The following is a 14,579-nucleotide window of genomic DNA, read 5'->3' on the forward strand; positions in this document are numbered from 1 at the left end:
CATCTCCTCGCTAAATGGCTCCTCGTCTGTCAAAGCATCATCTATAAGTCGACGTAACCTCTGTTCTTCCTGCGTGTAACTAATCTGGTAAAAAAATATATTATTCTCAAAATACCGTCAAAATGTTTATGAAAACATACTTGTTTTTGGTATGTAAAAATGGAGAAGACATAGCAGTAACAATAATATTTTAGTAGAATATACATGAAAACAACCTAAGTTTCAGAAGTAATTATAGTCACACTTTTGGTAAGGTGGGGTCTGGTGGACCCCAGCACACTACACGTCTGCACACTAAACTTGCTTGCACACAACAGCCTGTCTATGGCGTCTATTAGTGGGTTATAGGAGGGGAAGCTACACTGAGGCACAACTCACTGCCACGCGTTCTTAAAAAGTTTGTCAAATTAAAATCGTTGTGGTCTGTGACACCCCACCTTACTGATGCCAGGTTAAGTTTGTGTGAGGTGGAAAGAGGTTTTTCCCACTATAAGGCCATCTTTCAAAACAATAGGAGGCGACTAAGTATAGAAAACCTAAAACTTTTAGTAATTGTGAACTGAAACATGAAAAGCTGAAAGCTTAGAGAGCTAAATGTGAGTACCATTGGTTTTTTTAACTTGTAAAGAAAAAATGTTGGTTTTCTTGCACGATTTGTATTTAATTACAGATTTTGATTGCAAGTGAATCATTCAGTGAATACATAAAATGAACTTAAATGTTGATTTGTTTGTGTTAGAATATTGTAAAATCAATTTTAATATTTGGTATGAAATTTTTATGTGCATAATTTTGGAAGTTTTTCATGCATAAATGCATACATATTTAAGGGATTATTAGGATATAAAAATCCGGTCCCTAGTGATCAGACATCCCAGAATGTCTGGAGTAGAGTGGCCTGTGTCCTGATAGCTTTTCAGAATGGTAGTGGTCACATATTTTTAATTAGTACAAGTTTTGAATTATAGGATTTGAATTTCTCACAGCAGAGGTTATGAAGAGTTTTATCTTCTGGAATATAATGTTGTGTAGGCCATTGAAAGTCAACAGAGCTTTGATTACTGCCTGCTTTATGCTGGTTTCTTGGCTTACTCTTAAACTCTAAAGATGGAAGCGACTTGTTCCTCTGAAACACTGATTGACTTTCAACAGATTACATCGCATGACATCCAAGGAGATACAACTCCGAATAATACAGACGAAATATTATAGCTAATTTTCTTTTTTCTTGACACATACAACAGATAAGAGAATGTCTGCATTACATCTGTCATAGGAGCACTAGTAAGGAGGTTCTGGAAAGGCTACGCCATAGCTCAAGTGGTTAGTCGCTGGCTTCCCACCACGGCGGCCCAGGTTCAATCCCGGGTCTGGTCACGTTGGATTTGTGGTGGATAAATTGGCGCTGGGGCAGGTTTTCTCTGAGTACTTCGGTTTCCCCTGCCAATCTTCATTCCACCAACTGCTCCACAATCACCCTCACCTATCATCTGGGGCTGGTACAATAGGCCAGAAATGGCCGCAGTACAAGGGACTTAGTCCCACCCCACTAGCAATAAAAAAGGGGTGGGGGTTCTGGAATGTATCATGACCATTTCAGTGATCACTCTAGTATCAACACTAGGAATTTATTTTCTTGCTCACCATATAAATATTTCTTGAACTTGTGAATTTAACGACATTTCAGACGCCTGAGGATCCAAACAGCATTTGCATCTCACAACGCAACTTTGCCATTGGTATCGCAATTGCTGGCCTGGTACTCATGCTGGCTGTAATTGCAGCCATCTTGATTCTACTGGCACGCCGCCGACACAGAAAAGATGCATCCAACACTGGTAGCTCCATCTACAGTGGTCCCTATACCAACACTGCATACAGTCACAGCAGCTAAGTTAGTTGCTGGTTGGTACCATATGGCAGAGAACTGATAAAGCAAAATGCATCCAGGTGTTTGAAAGTCAATCTCACTTTCACATTCCTGCAGGCAACTTCGCCCTTGCACGCTTCTCCTTATGCAGGAGGGTGGATGCAATGGCTTGCTACGACTGATCTTATGTTATGGCAGCACCACTAGGGTGGTGGCTTATGTCTTTCAATACTGAATCTTGCCCACAAAAATGTGACACTCACAGATCTGCAGGAGCTTGCATTGAACTCTTGTTTTCTTCTCCAGTCATTTGCAACATATTGTTGAAGTTATTGTGCACATGATTTGGACAGCTTGCCAGGCTGTCCAGGCATAACAATACGAACTGTGCCATACTGATGAAGTGTCATCATGTAGTCTTCCACTGTCATTGTTATATGTTGCTAACATATTTAATGCATGTATATTTTTATACTTTTAATTTAATCATTAACTGATGACATTTGACAACACATCTGTTGGCAACTGTTATCAAGGGATTAGCAAATGTTCACACAACTCATGGGTCCTTCCTGTTTTCAAATGAACATGAACTACTCAAGTTTGACATGATGTCAGTCCCTGAAAAATCAAATTAACACATAAATTTGCCCCACCACACAGCAGCTTAAACATTATCTTTGGGCTCAATCTGAGAAACCTGGAGATACACAGACTTCTCAGGATGAGGGGTTTTGATTTATTAACTTGTGTATAGTTCCATATCAGAACTTTCCAGTAAACTTTAACATGGGTTAACATATTACAATTGCATGATTATATGTCATAAAGACCTACAATAATAAAATCTGCGGGCACTACAATCCATAATGAACCTTGGCCTGTCTTACAGTTTCTTAATCACATACAGTTGGTAGCAATTCTTGGGCAAAGATCTGCCCTGTGCAAGGCTGCTACCTATAAAGGACAAAACATCCATACCTCAAGTGAGATTCAAACCCATGACCCCAGTGTTTGAGTGGGCAAAGAAAGTTTATGCCTTAGACCACACAGCCACTGTGGTCAGCCATGAAGACCTAAAATGATTTGTTTAACTTCATTCACCAGTGGACACTCAAAGGAATGAAGTGTCAATTGTTTTTGATGTGTGTAGTCAATAAAGTTGTCTGGTTATATGACAGCTAACATACTCTAAACTGGATTTCCCTAGTTCTTCTTCTAGCATGAATTGGATTCTTCCAGTTGCTAAGCCAACCATTCAGTTCCAGTAATGAATACCTCAGTACCGCTAGTAAGTAGGTAATGGTTTGTTTTGTCTTAATTCTTGCTGTGTGGAAATGGGAGCAAGTTAATGTAATATAGGGTTGGTGGTGGATATGTATCAGTGCAGCCACTTCTCCTCTGTCCATAGAGAGAACTTCTGTAATCATATGTCAACAGAATATGCTTCCAGAGTGCCTGCTTGAAGTAGAATTGTGTGCCTACTTTAGATGCAGAAACTCACTGGAATACACAGGCCACTTGTTCACTATATTTTAGGGGCTTTCACTCTAGCAGGTGTCTACAGTAACAATTTTAACTCAATTTTAACTTAATTAAGCACCATGCCATGAAGATGTATGGGACAGTGGGGGTACAGTTGTGTGCATGTTTAATATTGGCACTGGTGTTGCATGGTGAGATTTAATTTCCCCCTGAAAAAAGTTTTTGGTACCCATGGGACTGGATGCTGGGTAGACCCAGAACTAGTCTGATGTGATGATGAAAAGAGAAATCTAGCCTACCCTTGGAATTGTCTCTTCTTGAATCAGAATAATTTTAATTTGAAAGAGCACGTCTAGGAGCTGATTACATGTGTGGCCCCTCCTGCTTATCACTATTCTATACATATTTATCCATTTGAGCGAAAGTTGATTTCACAGTGATATGCTTCAAGCAAAGAATATGAAGGTTGTGATGATGGAAAAGTAGGCACTCTGTATCACCATCTCCCAAAATGTGGTATGACCCTCCCAACACTGGGAAGGTAAATCAACTGCAAATACTTGACATTTCACTCTCAGAGCAGAGCAACATTTATTTATAAAAATGTTAGTGACTTTATTCATGCCAATGCTCTCATCAAGAGCTCCAAGTTACAATCAGATAATGGTCTAAAACATATACTCTTTTAATTGTTTTAGAATTTTGGTTGGAAAAATGGTAACTTTGTGGTGGGGGAAGAGGCTTCTACATTAAAGCACAGTTTGAATATTAGCATTACTAGTAGTTAATACTAGTCTTTTACTTCCATTAAGCAGCTCAAACCACTGTAACGGCAGGTAGCAGCATCGATTAATTTTGTAAGTCACTCAGAGGAGCATCATCAGGCTTTTTCCTTGCCAACACATCATCCTCCTATTATATTAATTGCTGCTTGGAAAGTAACATGTGTTACATGGTACAGGATACTGATTATGTTCCCACTTCTGATATAACTTTGTGTCATTTTCCCTGCTTCATATTAAGTTATGTTACAGCAAGTAATAACATAATATTCTCATGGGTTCCATAAATATTTGAACTTTTAATGGTATATTGACAAATGTGATTATATCTCAAGCAACTGCTCTGTCATCTGATGTAGCCCTTTTTTTCTTTATTTGTAGTTTAACAGTGCTGTCTGTAAGAAAGACTATATAGTGTCAGGATGCAGCCCACATTTTAGCATTAATCTTACTAATGTTTTGGGGATTATTTTAGTTGGAAGGGTTCAGCACAGCTTGTTGAAATATCCAACAGATTACATACAGACCCAAACAACATGAACCTTGCTGAATTACGGAACACATTGACACAGTTTCCCCACTCCTTGTTGACTGCCTGATTGTGGTGGTCTTACTGCATGCCTCTGATTTACAGTCCCATTGAAATGTTGACAGCTCAGTAGGCTTTATCATAAAAAAGAAAAAATAAAACTTTTAATGGGGCTCTGGATCTTTGCCATGAGAGAAAGGTATTGTTGTACATAGTTTTCATTGTCACAGCAGTAGATAGCATTGTGTAATCATCTGTAGTTTAGACATAACATACCATACTACTCAGTGAGCAACTGTTCAAGAAAAAGTTTCCAGTATGTCCTGTATATTCTGGTATTAGCATTAACTGCATGAGTAAAAGTCAAGAAATGACTTACAGAAGGCAGCTAGCATCATTTGCGAGCATTGCAATTTGAATGTTCTGTGTGTCTAGAGGATTTTATAACTGATGCTTACTGCCAAGTGGTGGGTAAATGGGCCAGAAATCTGGTCAACTAAAATGCAAAATCTTGTTCCTTAGAAATTACAAGGAGACTACCTATGGATGTTTCCTGAGAAGTTAATACTGAATGGATATGAATTGTAGTGACAAAATGTTGACTAATTGAACAATAATAAACTGGTGCTTAATAATACATGTCTTCTTTAATTTCCTTGGATGTCCCTGTTCCATCAATTTCATTGGGAGAGAAAAAAAAAAGGCAATTTTGATCATCCACTGATTAATTTTACTAGACTGTTCCAATTCCAAGATTCAGATCACAATTGCCCCCCCCCAATCTTTCATCTGGTCTTTCTCTTCTCAGTGATCCATGATATGGCATACGAAAAGTCACTGAATTTCAAGTTTGCCTACATTTTGTATGGCATAAAAATGTTTTTCACAATCTACAAGATAGGGTTAGGCCAATTGAAAAATCAAATGACCTTATCAGGAACTGAACCCATGACCTTCTGGCTTGTAGCATAGTGCCTCAACCAACTATGCTATTGCATGCCCTTGTAATATGAGTATAGTGTAAAGTTTATCAGAAACCCAATTTTCATGTCAGACAATCAGAGCAAAGTTAACATGTGTATCACCAACAGGCCTAAAAATGAAAGTAAAATATAGTGTAAATACAAGATTATGTAGGTATAGCAACAGATATTACAGCAAGAGCAAAAAATATCGTTTTAGTGCTGGTACTGAACATATGAAATGAAGTTGAAATGTAAAGCTGAATTTAAAAACAAATTTCATGTGAATAGATATTTGTAAATAAACACAGTATATTCAACATACGTGTATATTATGTACCTATGAACAGCAATGCTGATACAGACTGCATGTATTAAAATTTCCTCAATGAGCAAATAACTGGTATTTGTTTTTGTATGCATAAGCAAATTTGCTTCTCCCATCCAAGATATATATCCATTATATCTCCCCTTGAATTAATTGCCTTATCAGTACCAGGCAAACTGTTATAAATCATTAACATACATACCGCATTATCTATTTCACACTTAACTCCTTGTATACAAAATAAAATAATAGTGTTGACCTTTATTTGGTGAATTAATATTATTTTGTCACCCCAGTCAACACACAGTGCTACACAAATTTAGGAAAATTTGCATCGTTACAGATGTTTGACTGCCAACAGAACTGAAACAAGGGAAATTACATACAGGACATATAACTCTACTATGCATTTAAAACCAGTTGTTCCTTGACCCTAACCTGCTGAATGTCAAAAGATGGTTCACAGGTTTCCTTATGCTAACCACACTAAACTGTGGAAATCTCAGCTGTTATACCAATTAAAATCAGAACAGTTAAAGATAACATTATTAATGCTCAGTAATTAACCCTTTGAGGCCTGAAGGAGAGATAGAGGTATAAAGAAGAATAGGTGAAAGTGAAAGTCATGGAAGACGTGAGATACTTTATTGTGGGAGGAGCATTATTTTGTCAGAAGGTTCCCAGGTTTTGCTTGCTTGTAATAATACGGACAGTATGAAAGTAAAGTAAAGATTAGTTCATCTGAATAATATTTAAAAATTCAGTTCCTACACAAATCAGTTGTTTAATGGTGTTCAGGTAATAATATTGTTCAATTTATGAATCATAAGAGACAAATATATTCTGCAAGTAAAACACAGTTTCTTGATTATCACAAATTCCAGCCCTTTAGATTAAAAAAGTATTATTCAAATACTTAAAAACATAAATGATTGGTTTAAAGCTAATTTATTGACATTAAATTTTGATAAAACATATTTTATACAATTTTTGACTAAAAATAGCTATCCGGTGGATATGCATATTGACTATGGTAACAATCACATTGCTAAATCTACTAATACCAAATTTGATTAATTATCGACAATGTTGTCATGCAAAGGACATGTCGACTGGCTTATGTCTAAATTAGGTTTAGTCTATTATGCAATCAGGGCCTTTAGACCTTATATCATAGGAAACAATAAGAATGATTTGTTTTTCACATTTTCATTCTGTTACAACTTATGGTAAAATTTGCTGGGGCACAGTATTAATATTTTTAGGCTAAAGGGTAATTAGAATTATTACTAATTCTAGAAGTAGAAACTCTTGCACGGAACTGTTTATGAAACTGAAAATGTTGCCACCCCAATCATAGTACATATTTTCTCTCTTGTTGTTTAACAATTTAAATGTAACTCTGAGATTCATAGCAATAAAACAAGACACAATAACAATTTCCATTATCCAGTATGCAATTCAACAGTATTTCAAAAACAAATTTAATATGATTTGTTTCATTCTGGTCCGTCACACTATTAAGTTTACAATTAAGTTTATTTCAGTCCAATGTGGCATATTATGCCTTCACCACTTCAGCACTTAGTTACCTAACATGTTTCAATTCTTTATGAATCATCAACGGAGTTATACCACTACGATCAGGAACCCACCAAAACGAAAATGTTTTTATAAGACTATATATACTTAAAACATTTATGACGCTCACTATATGTAGTTGTTAATTTTCCATTGTCGAAATAGATGTTTGACGTAAAGTTTTATAATAAGAACATTCTTGAAGTATGTTACTTAGAAGTGATGTTGTTGCAATCACTTCCATAAAGGATAGTTTAAAAATGTAATTTTCCACTGCACTGTATATAAAATTCAATTTGTTTCACCACAGCAGCCTTCCTTTACGTTAAAATTGATTATATATTGTAACGTGTTTACGTTACTGAATACGCCGTAGAGATCGTTAACTGGTTTATTGAACAATCTACAACTATCGGCTACACTTAATTATCACAACGTTACGGGTTTCCACAGTTTACAAACCCTACAACAGAATCTCTTAACACCGTCTTCACTTGTCTTCACGTACTAATAACGCGGGAGCTATACAAGTCTCCCTGAATTACACACTTCGAGTACAACTGTACTACAGCACTCACTATGTCTGGAAAGCACACAATAAGTCTTCCGCTCGCTGACTTCTTAGTTATCGCACACTCGCAGGCTGCTATGTTTCAACTGATCATCACACTGCTGTGGGTCCGCTTATATAGCCTTGCACTGTTGCTAGTGTGACGTGGCGGATAGCATAGGACGCTGTTGCTAGCGTGACGTCACCGCTGTTGATTAGCATTGCGTAGTTGCCAGGTTACGGGGCTCGGCTATCTTCGGCTCCGCTCGGCTCTCTTCGGCTCCGCTCGTGACGTCACCGCGCGTTGCGCATTGCGGGGTGATTACTCGCCTATTACCGCGAGCGTTACGTTACCGCTGAGGGGTGGGAGGGGAGCGCTGACTCACCCACCGCGTCACTGCTGGTGTGGGGGGGGGCTCAGATTTCGCAACATGTCACACTGCTCCCTCCTTAAGGCTGTTCGTCCCGAATAGCCTAACGGTGCATCCCCGTTCCTTTTCCTCGGTGGCTGTTCTTGCAGCATCTTCTTTGTGTCCTCCTACTGGTTCTCTTCTCCCCGTTGCTCTGCTCTCCAACCGCCACATCTTCCCCCTTTTTATGGTTGCTCGTCTCGAGCAGCTCCATGATAAGGCGCAAGCCGGTCGAGGTGCACAACTAACATCCTCGACCTAGGGGTCTTCTGGATTCGGTAAACCACGTCATTTATCCGGGTCACTACTTTGTAAGGACCTTCCCATGATGCTTGTAGTTTCGGCGATTTCCCTTTTCTGCGGGTTGGGCGATAGAGCCAGACTCTGTCGCCTTCGTCGTAACCTGCGGAGTTGGCCAGTTTATCGTACCGAGTTTTCATCCGGTCACTGGCAAGCTTCAGGTGTTGCCGGGCATAATTGTGGATGTCGTGCAGATGATCCACTAAGTCTGCTGCATAATCGGTTGTGGGTTGTTCTTTGTCTGGGGGTACTCCAAACAGCAGGTCGCAGGGTAGCCGTAGTTCTCGTCCGAACACTAGACCAGCAGGCGTCAGGCCCGTAGTGTCGTGAGTGGATGCCCTGTAAGCTAGGAGAAAGAGGGGTAACCTCTCATCCCAGTCCCTTTGGTGCGATGAGACGACCTTCCGCAAGTGCTCCTCGATGGTCTTGACGTAGCGTTCCACCATGCCATCCGACTGTGGGTGCAGGGGTGTGGTGCGCGTCTTGCTCACTCCCAGGCGTTGCAAAACTTCTTTCAGTAGATGAGACTCGAAGTTACGGCCTTGGTCACTGTGCAACTCTCGAGGTATGCCGAAGCGGCAGAAGAAGTTGGCAACCAGAACTTCCGCTATTGTTGAAGCCTCCTGATTCGGGATGGCGTACACTTCCGGCCACTTGGTGAAGTAGTCCATAGCGATCAGTAAGTATCGGTTTCCTTGGTCGCTTCGTGGGAAGGGCCCTGCGATATCAATGGCTACTCTCTCGAAGGGAGCACCGACATTATACTGGTGCATTTGCCCACGATTCCTGGTCCGCGGTCCCCGACTGGCTGCACATGTGTCACACTGTCGACACCATTTCTCAACATCGGTCCTTGCTTGGAGCCAGTAGAATCTCTGTCGAACCTTATTCAGAGTTTTGTTGACACCGAAGTGACCTCCTGACGGTCCACCGTGCAGTTCGCTCAGAACGTCCTTCACCCTGCTCCGAGGAATAATTACCTGGGCTACTTGACGTCTTCCGGTGACGGATTCCCAGTCACGCTCTAGTACGCCGTTTCTCACAGCGAGCGATTTCCACTGGGCCCAGTAGCTTTTGTACGTGGGACTCCGATCCGCGATGTCCTGCCATTCCGGTCGTTGGCCGTTCTCTACTTCCTGTAGAATGGGTCCTATGTCCGGGTCTTTTAGCTGTTCCTCTCTTAGGGTAACAGGGTCCCAGCCGGCTGCCGGTAGGGTTCCAATAACGCGTATTTGTTTTACCTCTGCCCGCGTCTCAACTTTGTGGCAGTGCGCACATTGCTCTTGGCAGGGTCGTCTAGAAAGGGCGTCGGCGTTGTTATGTTTTCGGCCCTGACGATGCTCCGAAGTGAAGTTGTACTCCTGTAGACGCTGTATCCAGCGCGCAGTTTGTCCCTCTAAGTTCTTGAAACTCATAAGCCAGGTAAGCGCAGAGTGGTCCGTTCGCAGATGGAACTGTTGTCCGTAGAGGTATTTGTGGAAATGTTCCAGTGTCCTCACTATGGCAAGTAGTTCTCGACGGGTGACACAGTAGTTTCTCTCTGCTTTGTTTAGCGTCTTGCTGAAGTAAGCTATGACACGCTCTTTTCCGTCCTGGATTTGAGAGAGAACTCCTCCAATTCCGACATTACTTGCATCTGTGTCCACAATGAATTTCTCTCCTGGCTGTGGGTAGGCAAGAATAGGGGCAGCACATAGGGCACCCTTTAGCGTTTGAAAAGCGGCCTCCACTTCTGGAGTCCACTGGAAGGTTCGTTTCTCTTCCGTTAGTTTCGTTAGTGGCTTCGCAATGTTGGAAAACCCTGAAATAAATCGCCTGTAATACGCGCATAGTCCCAGAAAGCTTCTAACTTCATGTTTATCCTTCGGGGTCGGCCATTCTCGCACGGCTTTCAACTTCTCCGGGTCGGTGGATACCCCTTCTGGTGATACAATATGCCCGAGGTACCGGACCTCTTCCTGCAGGAGTTTACACTTTTCCGGGTTAAGTTTTAGACGGGCTTCCCTGAACCTCTCGAACACTTTCCGTAAGTTGAGCATGTGCTCTTGGAATGTGCGGCCTATTACGATCACGTCATCCAAATACACAAGGCATGAATCGTACGTGAGCCCTCGTAGGACTGTCTCCATTAGCCGTTCGAAGGTTGCCGGGGCATTGCAGAGGCCAAAGGGCATGACTGTGAACTGCCATAGCCCTTGTCCTGTCGAAAACGCTGTTTTCTCTTTGTCGTCTGGGTGTACGTCGACTTGCCAATAGCCACTCTTTAAATCGAGAGTTGAAAACCATTTGGCTCCGGCCAGCGTGTCCAGGGTGTCGTCAATGCGGGGTAGCGGAAAGCAATCCTTCTTGGTGACGTCGTTCAGCTTTCTGTAGTCCACACAGAAACGGAGCTCCCCATTCTTTTTCCTGACCAGAACGACCGGGGACGACCAAGGGCTGTCCGATTCTTCTATAACACCCTGTCCTCGCATGTTGTCAAGCATTTCCTTCACTTCTGCTTGTTTTGCCAGGGGTACTCTCCTCGGTGGCTGTCGAATTGGCCGGGCTTCTCCCGTGTCTATGCGGTGATATACCCTGTTTGTCCTTCCATAATCTTCGTTGTCTTGTGCGAAGATATCGGCGTACTCGGACACGAGATCCTCTAACTCCTGAAATTCTCCGGGGCTTAGGTGTGGCTTGGCCGCTGTGGTCACGTCCGCTAATTTCGGTGTTAGACCTGGTGCTGGTGGCTGCCCCATCTCGGGCAAAGCCACGAGTGTTACTGGCTCACAGTGCGCCAGAGGAGATCCTCTCCTGAGCTTTTGGTCCTTTTGGGTAACATTCATGACCCTCACTGGTACTTCTTGACAGTCCTGAACTAGGGTCCTGGCCACGTAAATTCCTTCAGGAGGGTGGGCCTGGGGGCTTGGTTCTACTAAACCGTTCTCTACTCCCAGACGATTCTTCATTTTAGCCATCACTATTCCCTCGCTCCGTGCGGGTATCACATGGTCTTTTGCCACTACTAAGTTAGAAGGACGGGGTCCTGCCCCAGGACTCCATAGCGATACTTCTTCTTCCGCCAGACGAAGAGTTTGGCGCCCTATATCCACTGAAGCATCGTAGGCGCGTAGTATGTCCAGTCCCAGGATGAGCTCATCGGTGATATTCGCGACGAAAACCCACATCGTAATAGGTTGGCGCCCTAGGGTAAGGGTCAACAGAACTTCTTTCAGTATGGGCAGGGATCCTCCAGACACGGTCTGTAGCGAGAAATCTGGATTTGGCTGTCTTTCAGGCCATCCGGCGGCGATATCCGGTCTTACCACCGTGACGTATGCTCCAGTATCCACTGTCACCTGACACGGCTTATCACCGACCCATCCCTGGGTGACCAGACTGGTGTTGGCTTTCTCCGTCATGTCGGTGAGTGCGTAGTGTGGGGGCCTTAACGCATATGCCGGCGTTCGCCCATCTCCGCCGGCCGTCGCTCGTTTCCCGACGGTTGGTCCTTTCTCCAGTTTGTTTCCCTGTTGTTTCTGGGTCGCCATTCTGATTTCTCCGGCGATTCCCGTTTGTTTCTTAGAGGTCCTTCTTTTCGGTCCTGGTGCTGTCTATTGTCATCTCCTCGTTGGGTGGGGAACGATCGGAACTTTGTGCTATCTCCGTGAGGTCTGGCTGCTACCAGTACCGCCTGCAGCTCTAGCGCTTGTCGGAGGGCCTCGTTCACCGTCTTCTCCCCTCCCAGCAGCAGCTGGATCTTAATATCGGCATCTCGTATGCCGTATACGAACGCTTTTCCTGCCTCTCTTCCAATGTGGTTTGCAGGTAGATTGGGGTAGGCACGAAGGGCAAGCAGTTCAATGGCCGTGGCAAAATCTTGCAGGGACTCTGTAGGTTTCTGCGTCCTTGTTCTTAACTGGCAGTGGTAAGCAGCTGCAAAGTGTTGGTCCCCGAAACGGTCCTCTAGAGCCTGAAGAGTTTCCTCGTAAGTTGTATTTGCCGGAATGCCGGGTAGTATTTCCGCCGCCCGACCCTTCAGGGCCGTAATTAGGTACGTCGATTTTTCCTTATCCGTCCATTGGTTGTGCTCTGCTACGGTCTCGAATTGTCGCCGGAACACGCTCCACGTTGAATTCCCGTAGAATGTCGGTGGCTGAGCTGTGCTCGCGACGATCGTTGCTGTATTTCCCCGCTCGGCCTTCATTTGCACTATGTCCAACCGGGCCTGGAACTCGCGTTTGGTTTCGTCAATTGCTGCAGATGTTTTCGTTAGCTCTTCCTGGATTTTATCTGTCCGCGCGCAGAGGGACACTTCAATCTGCTCAGTTATTTCTGACCGGAGAGTCTGTTTGTCGTGCTCAACGATCGCCAAAATGTTTTCAACTCGATGTTGGATATTATCATCCAACTCTGACCGCATAGATCGCATTTCGGCCTTAATTTCTTCCTTGTCGGCCTTCCTATCGGCCTCCGCCTTTTCTTGGTAGGCGTCTAATTTTGTCAGCATGACTTCGGTTTGTTTCTGGTTGACGTCTAATTTTGCCAGGAAATCTTCTCTGTCTTTCCTTCTATCGGCCTTCATTTCTTCCTTGTCAGTTTTTCTATCGGCGTCTAATTTGGCCAGGAAATCTTCTCTGTCTTTCCTTCTATCGGCCTTCATTTCTTTCAGCATATCGTCTTTATCAGTTTTCCTATCGGCGTCTAGTTTGGCCAGGAAGTCTTCTCTGTCTTTCTTCCTATCGGCGTCCATCCTCACCAGCATTTCCATCATCTGCTGCATCTCCATCTTGTCGCAGTAGAATACTCGATGCACAATAATTCAATTATTTGTCAGGCGTGTTTAAGTTCGTAAAAATTCTGACACCAAATTATCACGTGTTTTGAGTACGAATCTCGTTGATCACGTGTGTAAGTCCTAATCCCACTTCTGACACCAATGTAACGTGTTTACGTTACTGAATACGCCGTAGAGATCGTTAACTGGTTTATTGAACAATCTACAACTATCGGCTACACTTAATTATCACAACGTTACGGGTTTCCACAGTTTACAAACCCTACAACAAAATCTCTTAACACCGTCTTCACTTGTCTTCACGTACTAATAACGCGGGAGCTATACAAGTCTCCCTGAATTACACACTTCGAGTACAACTGTACTACAGCACTCACTATGTCTGGAAAGCACACAATAAGTCTTCCGCTCGCTGACTTCTTAGTTATCGCACACTCGCAGGCTGCTATGTTTCAACTGATCATCACACTGCTGTGGGTCCGCTTATATAGCCTTGCGCTGTTGCTAGTGTGACGTGGCGGATAGCATAGGACGCTGTTGCTAGCGTGACGTCACCGCTGTTGATTAGCATTGCGTAGTTGCCAGGTTACGGGGCTCGGCTATCTTCGGCTCCGCTCGGCTCTCTTCGGCTCCGCTCGTGACGTCACCGCGCGTTGCGCATTGCGGGGTGATTACTCGCCTATTACAGGAGCGTTACGTTACCGCTGAGGGGTGGGAGGGGAGCGCTGACTCACCCGCCGCGTCACTGCTGGTGTGGGGGGGGGCTCGGCTTTTCGCACATGTCACACTATTATATGCTGGACATCTAGTAGTATATTTTTAGGTTTGATTATTGTAGTCTTGTTAAATATTAGTATGTTGCATGCTTTTATATACATATATTTTGTAACTGTTTAATGATCTACTCATTGTGATTTGCCTTGGATAACACATGTAACTGTTATGGATTAAGTATAATTAATTTGTATCTATATAATTGATGGGACTTGTTGTCTTTGACTATTT

General features: G+C 43.1%; 3 protein-coding genes across 5 annotated transcripts in view; 1 reads left to right on the forward strand and 2 right to left on the reverse strand.

Moving 5' to 3' along the window:
* Positions 1–5,303, forward strand: part of LOC111870400 (cuticlin-1) — an 82,941-nt gene extending 77,638 nt beyond the window's left edge. For all 3 annotated transcript variants that reach the window (XM_023862654.1, XM_023862652.1, XM_023862653.2), the window contains one exon: positions 1,688–5,303. In XM_023862654.1, the coding sequence (XP_023718422.1) occupies positions 1,688–1,894 (207 nt within the window). In that variant the 3' untranslated portion in view covers positions 1,895–5,303. The remainder of the gene's footprint in view (positions 1–1,687) is intronic.
* On the reverse strand, positions 2,200–11,964 carry LOC111870397. The gene is made up of 2 exons (XM_023862645.1): positions 11,314–11,964; positions 2,200–2,313 (listed from the first exon to the last, which is right to left on the reverse strand). The coding sequence occupies exons 1-2, from the start codon at positions 11,962–11,964 to the stop codon at positions 2,200–2,202; spliced, it is 765 nt and encodes a 254-aa protein (XP_023718413.1).
* LOC117282787 lies at positions 11,365–13,590 on the reverse strand. Its single transcript, XM_033753834.1, has 2 exons — positions 13,516–13,590; positions 11,365–13,470 (listed from the first exon to the last, which is right to left on the reverse strand). The coding sequence occupies exons 1-2, from the start codon at positions 13,563–13,565 to the stop codon at positions 12,225–12,227; spliced, it is 1,296 nt and encodes a 431-aa protein (XP_033609725.1). The 5' UTR covers positions 13,566–13,590; the 3' UTR covers positions 11,365–12,224.
* Positions 13,591–14,579: the final 989 nt, after the last annotated feature.

Source organism: Cryptotermes secundus, unplaced genomic scaffold (genome assembly GCF_002891405.2).
Source record: "Cryptotermes secundus unplaced genomic scaffold, Csec_1.0 scaffold1114, whole genome shotgun sequence".
NCBI lineage: Eukaryota > Metazoa > Arthropoda > Insecta > Blattodea > Kalotermitidae > Cryptotermes > Cryptotermes secundus.